The 19,195-nt window shown below is 62.1% G+C and overlaps 1 protein-coding gene across 1 annotated transcript in view; it reads right to left on the reverse strand.

Moving 5' to 3' along the window:
* CASZ1 (castor zinc finger 1) overlaps window positions 1–19,195 on the reverse strand; it is a 26,268-nt gene that overhangs the window by 5,858 nt on the left and 1,215 nt on the right. The window contains 14 exon segments of the mRNA XM_040645539.1: window positions 255–426; window positions 1,153–1,351; window positions 2,883–3,221; window positions 4,187–4,309; window positions 4,412–4,566; window positions 5,863–5,926; window positions 6,156–6,291; window positions 8,633–9,474; window positions 9,690–9,862; window positions 10,695–10,859; window positions 11,582–11,672; window positions 13,222–13,290; window positions 14,258–15,092; window positions 18,242–18,712. Of these exon segments, the coding sequence (XP_040501473.1) occupies window positions 255–426; window positions 1,153–1,351; window positions 2,883–3,221; window positions 4,187–4,309; window positions 4,412–4,566; window positions 5,863–5,926; window positions 6,156–6,291; window positions 8,633–9,474; window positions 9,690–9,862; window positions 10,695–10,859; window positions 11,582–11,672; window positions 13,222–13,290; window positions 14,258–15,092; window positions 18,242–18,712 (3,834 nt within the window).

A 19,195-nucleotide genomic window follows, 5' to 3' on the forward strand; every position in this document is an offset into this window, starting at 1 on the left:
GGGGGGGGGGGGGCTGGAGTGCTCCGAGTCACCCTCGCCCCTCTTCCTGGGTTCTTTGTGTTGGACAGTTTTCCCTGCGTGATGATGCCCAGCCTGTGAGATCTGGGACATTTTTAACGACAGGCGGAGTCTGAGAGGCAGGGACAAGAGGTGGGTACTGGGAGAGGGGGCCGAGGCCAGCGGGGCCTCAGGGGCCAGAGCTGTGCCCCTGCCACCTGCCACAAGTTGCTGCCCCCAGCCCCAGCCGCCAGTACCTAGCCTGCCACACTCCTCGCGCTTGGTGAAGTACTTGAACCCGTTGGCTGCCCGCCGCTCGGCCTTCTCATGCTTCTTTATGTGCCACGGCAACTTGGTGGTGATGTTGGTCACGAAGCAGCAGCCAGTCCGGAGGCAGTGGTAGTGTCCGCGCATCCGGAACTCGCAGTGCTGCAGGGATGCGGCAGGAGGGTCAGGAGCCGGCCAACAGCCTCCGTGAGCTCCCACCTGGCCCCCTGCCTCTGGCCCACGGCAGGCCCTCTTCCGTGCTCAGAATCAGGAAACACGATTGGGTACAGGCCTTTCACGTGTTCAAAAGCAGTATGTCCCTTTTGTCATTTGCCTGAGACATCCGACCTGGCGATCTTGCCAACTGCCTCTGAGCCCACACCCAGAGCAGACATCACTAATCTACCCTTGCACTCTTCTCTGCATTGCCCAGCTCTGGGATCAGACTCCTCCTCAAGGCGCTCTGCCAAACAGCCCCCACCAGTCTCCGGACAGGCCTTTGTGGTGAATGTGCTGTGCCCTTCCTGTCTGGGGCATGGACAGCTCAATCTCTAGCTGTCCAGTGGGCCCAGAATTATAAAATTCTAGGCCTCTGGGGAAAGGGAGCACAGTTCCAGGATGGGCGGAATGACGCCAAATGTAGAGCGACTGTCCAACATGTCGTCCCCACCCAGGGCTGGGGTGACATGACAGACCTCAGCAACGGAGCCCCGATCTGGACACCTGCCCAGGGGCCTCCAGGGGCCCAGGGGCCGACGGTGCCCTTTCCAGGACGGGAGGAGGCCAGTTCAAAAGGGGCGTGAGAAACGGAATCCCTGCCAGGAGCAGCTGGTCCCGGGCCCTGCCCTGTGCCCTGGCGCCCCCACCCCGCCCCTCCCCCACGCTGACCTGGTTGGGACAGAGACACTGAAGGGAGTAGTACGCAAACTGGTCTCGCACGTTCACCAGGTTGTTGTTGGGGTTGATGTGGTCCAGGCAGTGCGACTCCGCCTTGCCGGAGGTTTTGCAGACGTACTTGCAGTTCCCAAAGAGACAGTGGAAGTGGAACTTGTTGGCATACTTGCAGTCCGTCGCGAGGCAAGGATCGCTGGAATGAAACCACAGCCCAGAAGGTCATTGGCATTCCCAGGGCCCTCCTTACTGACATCCTGATATTCGTCGTGTTGGGGTTCTGCTCCCTAACCCCCTGTGGTGCGGCCCAGAGGAATGGCCCCTGGGCTGCCCTCCTGCCCAAGTGGCTTCGGCCAGAGGAGACTACAGATCCCAGCATGCATTCCTGCCTTCTTTTTGGAGCTCAGATGGTGCAGGAAGGATTGCAGTGTGCAGGCTGCCCAGAGCATTGCATGCTGGGACACGTAGTTTCCATGGCCACACCTCAGGATTATAGATAAGGACGGCTGCAGTAACCTCTTGGATGTGAAAATGAGAGATGGCGCTGCCAGCCCTGGCGGGGGGCCAGTGAGGGCCTGGCTGGCCTGGCACGGACACTGCCCTGGGTGTGGCTGACTGACAGGGTGCAGATGGGTGGGCAGCCCTACCAGGAAGCCCCGCTACCACGGGGCCTTGGCCAGTGGGAATGTGTGCCTGGTGTCGGGTCCTGCTGAGGTGCATGGTGGCCGGGGCCCCCAGGGTTGGCCCAGGGCATGGGGATCCCGTCCACTCAGAGAACCTCACAGGCCAGCTGAGTGGTGGAATTTGGGGGGTGGAGGGGTGCTGGGCCGAGCCCCCATGCCGGCCTGCCCTGGGAGCAGCAGCCCTGCCCCACAGCCTGCCCCCCAGGCAGCAGACAGGTGCAGGGGACGCTGTGCCCCAGCCTTCGGCCCTGGCCGACAACAGGGCTGCCCCCACGGTGGCCCCGGGGCGTGAACCTGACCACGTTGGGGAAACTAAGAGAGCTGCCACTGAGGGGAGGTGGAACGGAGGGAGGGAAGCTGGGGAAGGGACGGAGAGGAGCGCAGGTGCCCTTCCATGCCATAGGCCCAGCCGCAGGTGCTCAGAGAGGGAGGACAGCTGCCACTCAGGCGGTGTGTGTTCACGTCCAATTTATTACTTTTATTGAGAACAGGAAGCCGCACACGTAACGATACAGAGTCACCGTTCTCGCCACAAGGCGCCACCACCATCCAGTAAGGAAGGGCCCTTCCACCCCTGAGAGCTCAGACCATCGTGCAGATGGGTGCGGGCCTGGGGGCGGGGGTTAGCCCCCTCGCCCCCCACCCATGACTTCGCTTGTTCTGCAGCGGCTCGGCCGTGGGCGCGAGCCACAGAGATCAACAAGGAGGCCCAGGGAGAGACGTAGCCCTCCTTGCCGGGCGAGGACCACCACTCCCAGCCCACCTAAGGTGGTCCTCACAGCGTCAACACTGCCCCTCTGGAACAGCGGCCACGACCACCACCATCTCCCCCCACCCCAGCTGGCCGCTCTGGGAACAGGCAGGGGGTCAGAGCAGCAGCATCTTTGGCTAGAAGGACATTGCCCGAAGACGGTGTCCCAGAGAGGCTGGGGACAGCCGGGGCTGACTGCAAGGTGAAGAGCAGGGCCCCCTCGCCGCCCTTGCTAGCACCTACTCCCGAAACACGCGGGGGACGCGGGACTCCCGGCTCATCGAGGGACTCACTTCTCCTGGAACTGGAGGAATCCGGGTTTGACCTGGGGCTTGGCGTTTTCTAGAGAAGTCGTTGCCAAGGGCGAGGTGGGCAGGTGAGGCACCGATGCTGGGATCTGAGGCAGCTGGGGTATGGCAGAAGCCAGCTGCTTCCAGGCGAGCAGCGTGGGGGTGGACGGCACAGCGGCCGGGCTGGGAGTGGGACCCTCCAGAGAGGAAACCGTGGCTGTGGTGACAGGAGGCGCTGGAGGGGACGAGGGGGCCAAGGCAGGTTTGGTCTCAGCAGCCGAGGCGGGGAAGGAGGCCTCTGTGTTTCCCTTCACTGCTCCTCCCTCCGTCCGGAAGTGGAAGCTGCAACACGCAGAAGCCACGTCTCAGGTGGGGAGTGACAAGGGCCCTGAGCAGGGAGCCTTTGCCTGGGTCTGACCCCATCACAAGCCTAGGGGCCCAGTGTTCCCTCCCTAGTCCCCAGCTCTAGGCGTGACCCTACCAGGGAGGAAGGACTGACAACAAACGGCTGTATCCTCTGGTCCTGAACTTGGGCTCCTGGCTCGGCTCTAACTGTACCTTCCTACCTGTGACCTTCCTGCTGTCCCTTCCCTAGCTCCTCCCTACACAGAGCGGGAGGAGGCAGGGACAGCAGGCCCTGGTGCACGAAGGCTGTGCTTCCAGAATCTGCTCCAAGAATTAAAGGTGGGTCTCAGCCTTCGAAGTTGGTTCTTCTGCAGCCTGGCAGCTGGGGCTGCCTAAGCAGTGAGCAGAGCCTGAGCTAGGGCCTGGCCGCCTAGGTCTGTTTTGAATGTCTGCAAGTTCTGGGTTCAATTATGATAGGCGGCTGGCCTGCTGCTTTTCAGCTCAATGGGTTTACAAATTAATTTCATTATTTTTAGGTCAAAGAGAATCTACAAATCTACAATACCGTGGCTTGGAAAGGCCTTCACGTAGGGTCCCTGCCTGGGTCAGAGTGGGGTCTCTCCAGCTAACTCTGCAGGGAACATGTGTGGTCGGGCTGTCAGCTGCAGAAGGGGGGGGCAGAAGCAGACCCTGCTCCGGGTCTCTAAGTGTGGCTTGGATGGGCTCAGAGGACCCTGCTGGGAGCCGAGCAGGTGGAAGGGCGGGGAAGCCCGCCTTTTTTTCAAGCAGTACCTTCTAAGAAGCCAGCTGAGCTTCTGAGGTCTGGTGGGAACTACACATGGGTCCTGCTGGCAAAGCAGCTAGAGGCCTGTGCAGCCCCCAGCCCCACCCAGCCCGGAGCCCGGAGCCCGGCTGGAATGAAGGAAGCTAGGTTGCCGTGGACCCCGGGGACCCCCACTCACTTGGCGTGCTTGATGGCCCCGTCCAGGGTGCTGAAAAGCGCGCCGCACTCCTCCACCACGCAGTGGAAGTGGGCCTTGTGAAGGAAGTCACACTGGGCATCACAGAAGTCCTTGGTGCCAAACCTGGCAGAGGAACGGGTGGTCAGAGGAGACCCTGGGGCACTGACCACCACGACGGGGGGTGTGGCCCTCACTGCTCCTTTGCTCTGCCAGGAAGCCCCTCACCTTCGAAGGTACACCTTCCAGGGCTCGGACAGCTTCTCCTGAACCAGCGCCTTCACAGCCTTGCCCAGGAAGGGTGAGGACTCCACGGCGGCGCTGCCCTCCACTTCCGTCTTGATGTTCAACAGGCTGCCGAGGTTCGGGTTGCCCTGAGACATCTGCGAAGGGGACAGGGGCCGTGCTCGAGGTTGGGGACCTCAAGACACAAACCTGGCCGCCCTGGGAGCAGCAGCAGCTCTGGGCCACTCAGGCCCCTCACAACGGACCAGAGCTGCCGAGAGGAGCTGAGGCCCGGCCATAGCTGAGCCCGCTCTGAACAGATGCTGCTACAGGCCACGTGCAGCTCTACCCTGGCCCCGTGGAGATGCCAGAGGTCCTCCACGCAAACCCGGTAGTGCTAAGATCCATCACTCAAGCTAAGGCCGAGACTCTGGGCACACACTCCAGCCTAGCTTTTCCCAGACTTCGTGGCTCCCTGGTTATTTTCCTGCCAGGTTTTCAAAAGAAGTGCAGGAGGAGGAAGGGGGGGAACCCCTATGAATTCCTTGAGAACAAGAGAAGGCACACAAAGGAGGAGCGGAGAGGGAGGGAGGCTCACGGGGTGAGATCAAGATGGCTCACTGCTGCTGGGCCCAGAGGGGGAGTGCGGAGGGGGAGCCCGTGTAAAGGCTCGACCCACGTGGGGCGTGGGGCCCCGACAGGAAGGAATGAGGGGGTGCGGGGGGCAGTGACCCGAGCAGGGAAAAGGAGAGCAAGAGAGCTAGGAGGGAGGGAGAGAAGGCAGAGGGCACAGGGCCTGGGACGGAGGGCAGAGGGCAGCAGGAGGCTCCTTCCCCGCCAAGGGCTCAGCCGGGACCCCCGCCTGTGATGTCCGGCCCAGGCCCAGCTCCCTCAGCAGTCACTTGTGTGTGGTAACCAAATTAATCTTGCTGTAGTCAAATTTATCATGTGAAGGGGAAAAATATATTTGAGATGATGTATAATTTACAAAGACCCTGCATTATTTAAAATAAATATTCTGGAGCGACCTCTGCGGAAGGCGTCTGAGACCATTACTCAACCCGAAAAGTGGAAATTGATGCTTTGCTCCCACTTTAGGGCCCCTCCCCCACCTCTTTTTAAACAAACAAAAAATATATAAAATAAATAAATAAAATTAATAACGGAGAGCGGAAGAAGTTCGAGGGCTCTGGAAAAGCTTTTGGAGCCCTCCATCTGAGGGGAAAAAAGGGTGTCAGAGGCTGGAATATATTTCTTCAGCCAGTTCATTAAATTAATTTGTAAGCAGTGGCTCTGAAATTATATCCGATGAAAAATGGCCTCAAAATTTAAATGGTACAAACTCATCTTATTAGAAGCAAAACATTAAAAAACAAACACATCCCCCCACCCCCCAGCATAGCTTTAATTTCTCTGGGTGGGGGAATGGGAGGCGTGTGATGGATGGTTCTTACCTTATTCATAAGCGAGGATAAAAGAGATGAATTTGCCGGGACTGCGTGGCCATTTGATTCATTACTGGAACACACAAACCAAGGGGCTTTAGCTCGGATGTATGTGGGACTGAGCCCAGATACTTCCCAGCCCAACCCTCGGGCCCCGGCCCCGCCTGCTACATCCGCCTGGCCAGGAGGATGACCCCCACTAGAAGGGGTCGGCCCCTGGCATCTGTGGGGTCCGCCTCCAGGGTGCCGTCCCAGAGCCTCCTGCAGTGGAGCAGAGCTGGGAGGCCCTGGCCTCGCCTCACCTGGGCTCCTTCACAGTCAGGTCTACACTGCGGTCCTGGGAGACCTCGTGGGGAACCGGGGTGCCAGCGTTCTCACCGGGCTCCTGCTTCACCGGGGCTGGGGGGAACCTGGCGGGGGTGGCCTGCTGCCCGTTTCCTACAGGGGAGGGGAGGGACGACGGTGTTAGAGGGGCTGAGGGCTTCCTCTGGGCACAAACCGGAACCCCCCACCCCCCGGCAGGGAGGGCAGTGGGCTGGGTGGGCTGGGGCCCTGGGGGAGCCCTGGCTGCTGGTCAGCGATTCTCCCCACTGACATGATCGCTTGTGATGCTTACCCCTGTGTGGCAATTCTTCAAGTGATAATTATTGCAAAATTATGTCAAAGTTGTCCTGGCTCAGGGCCTCCTGGAGGAGAAGGGCGGGAGGCTGGGGAGGGGGCTGGCACGGGGGTGGGGGCCCTTCATTTTCTCCACCAACTGTCACAGTCAATTTGTGGGGCTGCCGCTTAGGCTTTTATTAAAGACTCTGTTAATGCTGAGGGAAAGTGGCAGATCTAGACTGGGAGCTGCGCCCCCTCCGCAGGTCCCGGTCCCACTGTTGCCGGGGCGACGGCCCTGCCTTCCACGGAGCATGCCTAGGAGGGGCATCTGCTGTGTCAGGGCTATGGAAGCTGACAGCCAATCAGAGCGGTTCAAACTATGTGACCTCGCCCGTCAAGCTGTCCAGGGCAGGGATATGAGGCCCACCCTGGCTGGGTTGGGCTGGACTGGGTCTGGGGGGGAGCTGGCAGGGTGCAGCCATTGGGGGAAAGGCCGGAGCTGGGTGGGCAGAGGATTGGGGAGGCCGAGGAGAGCAGGGGCAGAAGTTGCTGACAGGAACGTGTCCACCGAGCCCTTCTCTACAATCCCCAAGTGGCTGAAATATTACTCTGCCCCAAGGCGCTGCGGCTGCCCGAAGGCTGCCGCACAGGCAGCAAGTGGCATTTTATTAAAAAAGAAAGGAAAACGGACCTCCTCCCCTTCCCTTGACCTTTCTTTTGGGGGAAGGAGATTTTTCTAATGAAAAGGAAGAATTTGACAGTCTGGTCACAGAGCCCCGTGTGGCCCTAAAGTGGGCCCCACCCCAGCCCGCAGGCAGCTGGCCAGGGAGGCATGGCCCCCAGGCAGTCCTGCTGTCCCTCCCACACCTGGAATGGAAAGTGGGTCAGTCCATTTCCAGCTGACAGGAGCGTCCCACTGGGGACGGCAGAGTTTTCGGAACTCAGCGTCCACATCCCAGTAGCTCCCCGAAGTCACTCGCCCAAGGTACCCCAGGAAACAGCCCGGCCAAGCACTGGCGGGCCCTCCGGGAGGTCTGGGCGGATCCCTGGGGCCATTCGCAGGGACCTTAGGTCTTGGCTGGTCTCGAGATGATCTCATAGAGGAGCGGGGCGCTGGGGCTCAGGAGCTGGACCACGGAGGTGCAAGTCCGGACTTCGCCGCCTCCTAGCTGTGTGCCGGGGGACAGACTACCCCCACTCGTCCTTCAGCTCCACAAGGCAGGACTCTGCCCCCCTGCTGCATCCCCAGCACCGGCCAGGTGCCTGGCCCTCGGCAAGCCCAGTGGTTGCAGAATGAGTGGATGAAGTGACAGCTGACTTTAGTCAGCCAAGTACCAAGGGGGGAACAAGGGAGAAGGGCCTGATAAACAGAAAAGCCAAAGAGCTCCAGAGACACAGAAGACATTTAAAAAGAGTAGAAAATGTGAGAAAGGAGAACCGCGCCCCTCAGTAAGCCAGAGAGAGGGCAGCGGTGTGACCGGGAGGCTCTGGCTGTGCTGTCTGACATGGCAGCCACCGGCCAAGTGTGACTCAGTTAAAGTAATTCCAATTGAAATCCAGTTCCCTGGTCACAGAGCCAACTTCAAGCCCTCAACAGCCACCTGTGACTAGTGGCTGCCATTCCGGACAGCACAGAACAGAGCGTTTCCGCAGTCGCAGAAAGTTCTACCGGAAGGCACCGATTGAGAGGGAGAGACTGGAAGATGTCCTCAGCCTTGTAGGGCTGGCCAGGCACGAATCCCAAGCACCCCTGAAGTCTGGCCACCCCACTGGACTCTGGCCCCCTCCATGTGACACAGAGGGGGCCCTAGGGAAATGCAGGGCTCCGGGACTGCTCTCATCAGGGGCCGGAATTGGGACGGAGTAGGGTGAGAAGTCAGGGCAGTGGGTGAGGACCCGTTGCCCCCAGGATGCCAAGGCTCCCCATAAGGCCGGGCTTAACTACGTCTACTTCACAGATGAGGGACCAGAGCTGCCTGGGGTGGAGTGGGCAGGCCAGATGAGGAGTCCCGAATAGCAAATAAACAGGAGGAGGCAGAGACCAGGCAAAGGTGGGGGGCTGGGCGGGCAGGGGCCATGGGTGCTCCACCCTCACTCCCACTCTGCCCTGCAAACCGAGGCTGTGGGCTCCCGGGGTCTGTGAGCCACCTGCTTCCTGGGCAGGGCCCGGCCTGCTCACCTGGGTCAAAGGTGGCAGAGGGCTTGAGGGCGGCGGCGGCCAGCCTGGCCATCATGGGTGAGATGAGACCCTTGCTCGCTGAGATCCTTTCCATGATGGAGGCGGGGGGCACCGGGACAGAGGTGGCAGCTGCTGGGGCAGAGTCACCGGCTCCCGAGGCAGCCAGAGTGGGCGTGTCAGCGGCTGCTGTGGCCGCTGCCCCAGATGACATGGCACCCAAGAGGCCAGGGGCGCCCACGGGCAGGGAGGCGCCGCTCCGACCCGGCAGGATGGGGAAGTAGGGGGCGGTGGTGGGCAGGCCCGAGTTGGAGAGGGCCAGCGCCAGTGGGATGGAAGCGGGCAGGCCCTGGGACAGCAGCCCGGAGATCTTGCTGTTGGGAGGCTTGGAGGCACAGGGCACGGCCTCGGCGGTGGCGGTGGCGGCGGCCAGGGAGGCGGAGGACTGCTGGCTGGTCGGAGAGGCGCTCAGGCTGGAGTTCTTGCTGCTCAAGGCCGAGAAGTCGACCAGGTCGTCGTTGCTCGACTCCTCGTGCTCCGTGTCCTTGGCGCCCAGCAGCGAGGACGGCAGCCCCAGCGCGCCCGAGGAGCGGACGTGCCTGCGCTCGTGCTTGCGCTTGTGGGAGGTCATCTGGCTGGTGGAGGTGAAGGTGAAGCCGCAGCCCGCGCGGATGCAGTGGAAGTGGTTGGTGGCCTTGCTGTACACGCAGCCCTCGTACCGACACTCCTCGTACTTGTAGAACTTCTTGAAGCCGTCCTTGGCGTACGCGTCGTCCTTGATGTGGTAGCTCTTGTGCTTCTCGATGTCACACTTGTTCTTGAAGGTGAACGTGCAGCCGGGGCGCCTGGAGGGGACAGCGGGAGCCTGTCGCAGGGCGTCGGGGGCCCGGGACGCGGCCTTGCCCTGCTCCCGCCGTAGCCTGGGAGGAGTTTCTGGGCGGCCCCCACCCCTGTGCACACTGCCTTGAGGAGGCAGGACCCCAAGCCCCACACAGGCCCACGTCCCTGTGTCCATCCCTCCGCATGGCCAGGAGGCCGCCCCGGCTGGCGCCCCGCTCACCTGCAGTGGAAATGGGTGGTCTTCTGCCCATAGAACTGGCAGTCGGCCGTGCCACAGTCCTCGGTGGCTCGGAAGCGCTGGAAGCCGTCGTTGATGAGCTGGGTGTTCTTCTTGTGGAAGTTCTCGTGGGTCATCACGTCTGACGTGCTGGTGTACACCTTGTTGCAGCCCACCTGCAGGGGCAGGACGGCCGTCAGGGCCACTGAGGCCACGCACCCCGGGGCCCAGGTTGGAGCAGCCGTGCTGCCGGCCACTGACCTCCCTGCTCAGGGGAGCTTCGGCCCCATAAACGTCCACCTAGGGGGTGGAAAGCCTCTAGCGACCCCTCTGGCCCTCCAGGCCTCGCCTGTGCCGAGGGCTGGGATGTCTTCGGGGCCCTGGATGCTCCCGGAACAGGTGAGGCAATCCTGTCCCACAGGAGGGGACTTTGGGGTCCTCAGCGGTGGCTGTACCTCCAAAGCCCCTGGCGGTGGGCAGGGCCGGACCCAGGGGCCTGGCGGTCACCCTCAGCCCAGGGACTGGCTTAGTGGACAGTTCCTGGCACGGGGCCCTCCCCACCCCACCCGGGCTGGGCCAAGGCAGGCAACGTTGCCATATTGAGTAAAAACCAGTGGAATCTGAGCACTCTTGAAGGCTGGGCCGTGCCAGTGTCTGCACCATCTCAGGGCCCGGAGAGCGAGCCCCCCTCTCCTCCCAGCCCAGGTTGTTCCACGGAGCCCATAACAACCCCCTGACAAATACCGGGGAAGGCGCGCCGGCTGCTATTTGCAACCCCCAGCTGCTCCCTCTGGACCTGACACCTTGAAAAAGCCCAGACTCTGCGTGGCATTAAAACAGAAAATTAAACAAAATCCTCCTCAGGAACCATTTGCAACGTGGCTCTTGGTGCTAAAGCCTGAAAACTGTCGGTCTGTATAAACAGCTCCCTGAATTTCACCCGCACCAAGTATGGCCATGGGGCCGGCCCCGCGCCCGCGCCCGCCCGCCGCCCCGGCCGGCGGGCACCTGCATGCAGTGGTAGTGCGTGCTCTTCCCATTCAGGTGGCAGCCGTGGTAGTAGACGCTGCAGTCGTCCAGCGGGCTGAAGCGCATGAAGCCGTGTTGCAGGGAGTTGTCGCGTTTCTTGTGCATGTTGTAGTGACGGATCACGTCCTGCTTGCTCGTGAACCTCTGCGGGACGGCACCGCGTCGGGCGGGGCCCAACGCCCACCCCCTCCCAGCCGGCCCAGACCCCTGGCCCCTCGGCTTCCCCGGGAGTAATCCTGCCTGGGCTGGAGGTGGCCCACATGGCCCCCGGGCCAGCACCACGGACCGCAGACGGGGCCGTTCCAAAGGTTCTGGAGCCCCCGACCCTGCCCTGGCCTCCCGCCCGGCTCCCCGCAGTCACGCCCCGGAGCAGAGACGCTGAATTGGGCCAGGCCCTTCAGGCAGGGGCTCTGATGGCTGATGACTCATTTTGCCCAGGACTGCCGACAGGCGGTGCCAGCGTGGGCTCCCCGGTGAGCAAGAGGGGACAACGCACGTTCCCCTCTCGTTGACCCACTCTGCACGTGCCAGAGGTGGTTTTGACCATAAGTGACAATCTATCTGAGCCTCAGTGTTACCACCTGTTAGATGGGGCAGGAGTCCTGACGCGGGAAGACACTGGGAAGAGTCAGATAAGGGGCCTCCGCCTGCGGGCCTGGTCCCTGGGGGCAGGGCAGCTCCCAGAGATTGGGAGCTTCAGTTATCACCCTGGGGAGGCAGATGGCTCCTATCAGATGCTTTTTTGCAGCTGTTGGTTTTCTGGGTTCTCTGTCAGCTTGAGTTGAGCGCCCCCATCCCACTTGTGAGGAGCTCCTCTGCCGCCGGGCAGGCACGCCAGGGTGGGGCTGGGGCCCACCGGACCCTACCTGGTAGTTGCACTCGGGGTCCAGGCAATGGTAGTGCTCGCGGTACTGGTAGGCGCAGTGGATGTGGCCACAGTGCTGACTGCCCGAGAACCTGCAGGGAGAAGGGGTGGGCTCAGGCCTCGCTGGATAGCAGCCCCAGGGCAGACTCTTCCCAGGCTCTCGGCAGGAGCAGCCCAGAAAAATCTGTGCCCATATCTCAGGGAAGTGCTGCTGGGGTTCAGGGGGGCTCTGGGCCCTGTGTGGGGGGGCGGGGGGGGGCGGCAGAGGTAGTCTGTAGGGGTGAAGTGGCTGAGGCCTAAGAAAGCCAGGGGGAGTGATTGCACCTGTTGGGAATCCCAGAGCCACCAAAGCGCAGGGCTGTGCCACCTGCCGGGGGAACAAGGGCCCAGGGAGGCACACAGGCCTAGCACCAACGTGGGGAGGAAAAGGCCGGGGCAGGCCAAAAGTCAGAGCAGAGACGGGAAGAGGCCTGGGATGGGATGGGATGAGGCGATGAGGTCAGAAGTCCCCCACAGTGGCCCGACTGCCTTTCCTGCAGGTGCCGCCATTGCCCTCCCCCCCCCCCCCAAGGGCTAAGCCAGGTGCTGCAGATACGGGCTGGGAGGGCCCAGCTGCTGAGAGGTGTTAAAGCCTCTCTCTGTCCTGGGCTTTCCTGACACTTGAACAGCCCAGGGTTATGAATTTTTAAAGCACAGCATCTGTTCGGCTTCCTGAGGCAGGGAGTATGCTCTCCAGCCAACTCGGCTGCCGGGAGCCCCATGCGGCCTGGCCGCTGCCTGCCTCCCAGGAAACCCCGTGCCTCTTCCAGGCCCCGAGGCCGCCGGGGTGTGGCTCTCGGTCTCCGTGACAGCTACCCTGGGGAGGCTGCTCCGGGGGAGAGCCCGCAATGACAACTGGGGAGGAGATGGGCCTCAGACTGTAGGACAGAGACGGAGACCCCCTTGTAAGGGGAGAACAACTTGCAAATACACATTTACGCCGAAGCTGCCAAAAGGGCCATCTGCGGAGGCCCTAATAATAATGATAATAATGATAATAGAATGGAGTGAAGCTGAAAAGAGAGGGGTGGGAAGAACCTAGAAGATCAGCAGAAAGACAGAGGCCGGGGCGCAGCCCCTGCCACGTGCTACCCCATCGGGCGCTGGCAGCGAGGGGCCTGATTTGGGGGAATCTGAGGCGAAGTTTCTTTGCCCACCTATCCTGCTGCCTTAGACATGTACAGAAGCAGGTCTGGAGTCAGGCGGTGAGGATCAAGGCCCGGCCCAGGGAGCACACTGAGGCCAGGTCAGGGAGGACCATCGCCCACACCCCCCCTCATCCCCACCAGTTCTGCGCTGGCCTGCATCTCACCCAAGACTCCGTGTAAGTGACAGCAGTGCTCTGGGCTTACGTGGGGCCTTTGGACACCCTGGCCCAGCCTAGGGCTTGAGGGCTTGTGGCCCAGACCACATCAAGGGGGCAGGGGCTCTGAGATGGGGCGTAGTCCCTCGGGGGAATTTGAGGGCAGGAGTGCACAAGGGTGGGGAAGCAGTAGACACCTTGGCACTGGCGGTCAGATGGACCTGTGGTCCCACAGTCCCCAGGCGTTCCTGGCACCATCCCACCTTCTCTCCATGGCCGTCTCCACCCCAGGGGCCTACCTGGCAATATATTTCTGGTAAATGTTTACATCCTCGGTGACAGCTGGTTTATCTGTGGGCAATCCGTTCCTGGCGAGAGACACACAGGGCACAGCCGATTAGCGGACAGGGGGTAGCCTCACGCCCCAGGAGCGTCTAGGGGGCAGCTCCCTGCCCTGGGGCCCTGGCCTTTCCCTCCCTTGCTCTGTCATGTTCTGAGGCCCTCGAGGTAGGACTGAAAAGCCCTTTTGGCAGAACCTTGGCACGGGTTCAATTAGTCCAACTCCGGCAAAGGCAGGGCCATCCCAAGCTGGCAGGCCGGAGGGCTCCACCTCAGTCGTGGCCTGACCTGGAGTCCAGCTGGGCAGGAAGCTTCGGAAGCTGGGGCCTGGCCCTCATTGCACACCAGGAGTCATGAGGATGCTGGGAAGACCCCAGGGGAAGGGGCGAGAGCAGTGCCAAGCAAGTGTGGCCAGCTGGTCAGAAAAACCCCACTCCAAGGCCATTGGGCAGCTCCCTAGATCAGCTCCCAGGTTGTGGGCTCTACCTCAAGGGGGAAAGGGGCCTGGGGGAGGGGGTCTCCCAGCCCCACACAATTGATCCACAGAGAATTTTACCATTGCCTGGGGGTTAGCAATGAGTGTGCTCGCCCCCACCCCAGACTCCTGCCTTCTCTTGCTGCCTTCCCCAGGGCCCAGGCTTTAAGCCCGGGAGCCGGGGCCACCAGCTTGGAGCCCAGAACTCCTAACCCGGACTGGGGCTTCCCCAGCCAACCACAAGGCTGCCTCCGAGGCAGAGAAAGCCTGTCATTGGGAAAGCGGGAGTCGCAGTAGTCCCCGGTGTGCATGTTAGCAGATGAGCACCGGGCATGAGTGATTGTGTGAGTATGTGAGTGTGTGTGCGTGCAAGCACGTGTATGAGAACCTGAGCGTGCCCCAGGGTGCGCAGTGGATATGCCCAAGGTATGAGTGGATGCGTGCACAAGCATGGGCTTCAGAGGCAGAGGAGTGGGGCTCCCAGCTACTCTACTCCCGAGCTCAGGATGGGGGTGCCTTACTTGACAGTGGAGACGGTCCCCGTGGTGATGGAGTCTGTTTTGGAGAAGGTTGACTTCAGGTACTCGGGAGTGTTGAAGGGCAGGGAGGCAGGTGGCTCAGGCCCTGGCCCAGGGGCACTGGGAGCACTGGGCACACTGGGGAGGGGTGCAGGAGCCAGGCTGGGGGTGGGCGGGACCTTGGCGGGGCCCGGCTTCTGGATGGCCCGGACGTCGTACTTGGAGGGGCGCCCCACCTTGCCTGTCTTGAAGGCAATGGCCCCGCCCATGTCGGGGCTGCCCTCCCCAGGTTTGAAGAGATGGAGGTATTTGACATTCTCCAGGTCGTACTTGGATGGCTTCTTATAGGTGCTACCGTTCTGGGGCCGCAGGTTCTCGCCTGTCTTCAGTTTCTGGATGAAGAAGTCATACTTGGAGGCGCGGGCCACCAGGCCCTGCATGGGGACGCTGCTGTGTGAGGGCAGGGGCAGGATGGTGGCCTTGGTCTCCAGGTGAGCCGTGCTGCTGGGCAGCCGCAGGCCGGGCAGGGGCCCCGCCACCTCCTTGCCTGCCCGCTCCTCAGCCTTGGTGCTGTGGGCCGGCCAGGAGAGCTGCTCGCCGGCCTTGAGCTTGCGGATGTACTCCTCGTATTTGGAGAAGCGTGCCCGCTTGCTGAGGGCGTCCTCGGAGGCGGGCAGCATGGAGGAGGTGGCCACTTCGGGGGTGGAGCCCGGGTGCAGCTTCTCGAAGCTGATCTTCCTGGCTAGCTCGTCCCTCGTGTTCTGGTCATCATAGCCAAACATGCCGAGGAACTCAGTCATGGTGGAAGCCGCATAGTCCCGGAGCGAGGAGGCCTCTCCTGCAGCGCGGGGAGAACCCAGTCACCTCTGGGAGGGAGCAGGGTGGCCAAGGCATGGGGGCACCCCCTCCCCAAGAGCCCCCACCCACAGAGGGAGGAGGCTGGCGTGGGGAGGGGGCGGAGCACGACATGATCTATGGACATTTGGCTCACTTGTTAGGTTTTACGACTCTTAAATTAATTTGTTTAAAAAAAAAGTAATTAATACCGGGGTAAAATAAAACGAGTTCATCAATGCCAGGAAAATCAATTTCCTAAATGTTCTGGCCGATGGCTTTTCAGTACATTAAACAAAGTTTCATAAATGTCTCCTCTCTCTCGCCTTGGCCTAATATGAAAGAGAAGTCACTTTACTGGAAGTAAGGCCAGATCCCAACCTGCCTCCTCGGGGTGGGGTGACACGGGGGCTGGGGACAGGTATGGATGTGGGGCAGTGGCCGGGAAGTCAGGAGGGACCCCAGGAGCTGAGGGAGCCACTGGGAATAGGGTTGGGGCGGGACTGGCTGAGCCCACCTAGAAGACTCTCCCTGACCCCCACAAGTGGACACACAGCCCTGCATCCCTGGGAGGTGGAGGGCGTGCCCCCAGCCTCCCCAGGAGCTGGCCTCTTGGCTCCCCACCGGCCCCCCAGTGGCTGAGGGTCCCAGACAACAGGACGGAGGGGGGGCAGGGGCTCTGCTGATGTGTTTACTCAGACACACTCAGGGCTCCTTGCCCCAGCGAAGACTGATGACGTGGGGAGCCCTATGACCGTCCCCCCCGGTCAATCCTCGTGCTTGTGTGAGGGTGGTCACCCTGAGGAGAGGCAGGGCCTGAGAGGTTGGCCCTGCCAGCCCTGGCAGCGGACTGGCTGCAGCCCATCTGTGGGCCCCCCCTGTGCCCACTGCAGGCACACTGAGATCCCTGGTGCAACTTCTCCACAGGGACCTGAGCAAACACATGTGCACATGTGCTCTCACACACACACACACACACACACACACACACACCCAGCTACCTGCCCAGCTCCACAAACACACCCGCACATGGACACAAACCTCCCCAAATCCTACATGCATCTCCCAGGATGAGTCTCCTGATGGTGGAGGCAAGCTGATCCCATTCTGCCTGGGCTTCTCCTGTGGAGACCCGCCTCCTTGCACGCACGACCTTCCACCACAGCCCACGTGTGACTTCCCGGCGCACACACACTGACTCATTTCCGTGCAGAGACTCGCTAAACACCTACTATGTGCTATGCCCTGAATCGGGTGGGGGCACATAAGAGGGTGAGACCCACATGGGCCTCAGGGACACACAGGTCCTCTCCGTTCCCATCTGAGCCAGCAAAGCTGGGCATACTCAGAGCCGCGGGACGCCAGGCTGGGAGAACTAACAGCGCAGCAAGGGAAGGTGGGGCTGAAGAAGGGGAGGCCCAGGACCCCAGCAGGTGGCTGATGGGGGTCACTTCCCAACCCACATCCCCACCTACCAGGTCTGCGGGAGAAGGACAGTCACAGGCAGCACCTGGCACCCCCCAAGGTGGGCAGAGTGACTCCAGGAGCCAACAGATGGCTGTTCCCTGGGGCGGGGTGGCCTGTGGGCCACTGTCCTGACCTCAGGCTATGTGGGATGGGGGGCGCAGCCTGGGAGGAGTGGGCTCTGGCTGCTGGATTCAGTGGTTCAGGGACCAGGGAAAGGGGCTAAAAATAGCAGGAGGGAGCTGAGCCCTCACTATATATGGCAGAGAGACAGAAGGCTTTGAAGGGCAGGCAGCTTAGTAGAGGGAAGGGGCCCGGCGGGGGTCTGGGGCAGCCCAGAGGCCTGCATTCCCGAGCCCCCAGGCCCAGAGAAGGTGGCCCGAGCCCGGTGGGCTGCTAGGGCTCCAGCTGCTTCTCTCTGGTGTCCCGGGCTGAGCAGGCTGCCCTGGGTGTCAGACTGCAGTCCCACGGGGCCTCCAACCAGAGGAGCAATGCCTGGGTCATGAGGCCACTGGCAGTTCCAGCCCTGTCCCCTATGGTCCTGGCTCTCCACTTGGGGTGAGAGAAGGCAGGAGTCAGGGCAGAGCTGGGCCTGGGAGGGGCTGGGGCCCCAACGGGACAGCGGCCCTTGTCCCTGTCCCTCCCTCTCCTCTGGCTCAGCACAATCACCTTGTGTCTGGGAACGGCAAGGGCTTTTCCTATCAGAGGAAACTGAAGGTCACACTTTTCCTCATTGATCTTGCAATGTTTGTTAATTACTCTGTCACTGATGTGGCGAAGGATAATTAAACAGCTCTGTTTATATCTTATATGCATAATTATGTGGCTGCGCAGGGCTCCCCGCGCAGGGAGGAGATGCGCCCCTCGCTGCAGGGGGAAGGGGATCGGGGAGCAGGCAGGGGAGGCTCGGGGCACCAGGCACAGGCCTGAGGAGGAGGCTGGGAGCTGGAGAAAAGACCCCAGACCTGGGGTTCCATCCTAGTGGTGGTAATCCCCTTCACCCGAAACTGCAGGCCCTCCCTTCCAGGAGGGGAAGGAGCTCCGGGCTGCTCTGAGTCGTAAGGACAAGGAGACAGCAGAAAAGCCGGGCCTTAGCCATCTCGTGCACGGGAAAGAGGTCAGCCAGAGGAGCACGTCCCGGGCAGGTGGGTATAATGGGATATGCGGGCTGGGCCAGGTGGGGCCATCCTGCGGCCCGGGGCCTCACCCCTGAGAGGTCCCGCCTGGGACAGCCAGTGTCCCTGGTGAGGGGAAGGCTTCCGAGAGGGGGCAGGGGAGGGTGGGAGAGCAGGCCTATGCTAGAGCTCTGCTCCTGTGGTTCCTGGGGCTGACCAGCCCTGCCCCCCCAGGCTCCTCTGATGCAGGTGTGGAGAGACAGTCCCACAGTCTGTCCTCCGTCCCGCATCCCCGCAGCCATCAGACCCGCGGTGCTCATAGCTGCCCCCAGCCCGGCTCACACTGGGAAGCTCCCCTTCCAGCCCGAGCAAGTGTCCCCTGTTCTTGCCACTACCTTGGCCCCAGGCCCCCACATCAGGAGAACTGGCGGGACTCAATGAGGTACCGGTAAGTGGAGCACGTGTGGGGGAAGCGGGCAGGCTCCGTGGACCCCCCACTCTTTCCCCTCTGGCGCCCCCCACGAGGTCATGCCATCCATCCATCCGTCTGTCTGTCCGGGGCTCAGACACCTACCTGAAGCCTGCTTGGCACCGGGGCCGCTGTCATCCTTGGAGGCTGCGCCATCAGGCTCCTTCTGCTCCACGACACCGCTGCCATCCTTGGGGGGCTCTTCGCCGTGGTCTTCCTCATCGCTGCAGCCCTGGGGCTGTACCATGTACACGCCTTCGGGGGGCAGCTCCAGGCCCTCGCGGCCGATCCGCCCCAGGCCAGGCGCGGGCTCCTCACTGTACTCGCCGTTGACCCACTTCTCAATCACCGCCCGCCTCTTGTCTTCCTCGCTGCGGGCGCCCCGGGCCACGCCGGTCTCTCGGTCCCGTGGCCGCAGTGAGCTGCCCTCGGCCGGGGGGCCCGCCTCCGCCCCCTTCTCCACCACCACCTGGCGGCTCAGCTTGGCGCAGATGGCGTTGAGCTTCAGGCCGCCTTTGCGCTTGGCCGCCATCGCCGGCTTGCCTGCGGGCGGGTCGGTGCACCGGGTGCCTTCAGCTGTGGGGCGGACGGAGAGGTCAGAGGCTGGCGTGTGTCAGGCTCAGCCCCCCACCTCGGCAGCCCAGGCCCTAGGTCTTTCCAATCCCGCCTTCCTCACGCTGCCCCCAGCCTGGCTGGCGGGGCTTCGGGCCCCTCACCAGACCGTGAGCCCCAGGGGCCCGGCTCGCCCAGCGCGCGGGCTTGTACCGGGCGGTCAAGGAGAGCTTGTTTGTAAATGAACATACGAATGGGTGATGTGCGGACACCCGGGGCGGGCTTCTCAGCACCTGGTTCCTGGAAGCATTTCCTACTCTTGCTTGGCCCTAAATTCCTCTTCTGAGAGGCAGGCCAGACGTGACCCCAGCTGGAGGGGGGTGTGTGTGCTCTGACACTCAAGGATACTGAGGCACGCGCGCCGGCTTAGGGGCTGGCCATTGGGTGACTCCAGCAAGTGACAGCAGCCTGACTACCTGTGAGCATCTGTCCCCCCCCCCCCCCCCC

This window comes from Ursus maritimus, unplaced genomic scaffold, assembly GCF_017311325.1.
Source record: "Ursus maritimus isolate PB19 unplaced genomic scaffold, ASM1731132v1 scaffold_32, whole genome shotgun sequence".
In the NCBI taxonomy this organism is placed as follows: Eukaryota; Metazoa; Chordata; class Mammalia; order Carnivora; family Ursidae; genus Ursus; species Ursus maritimus.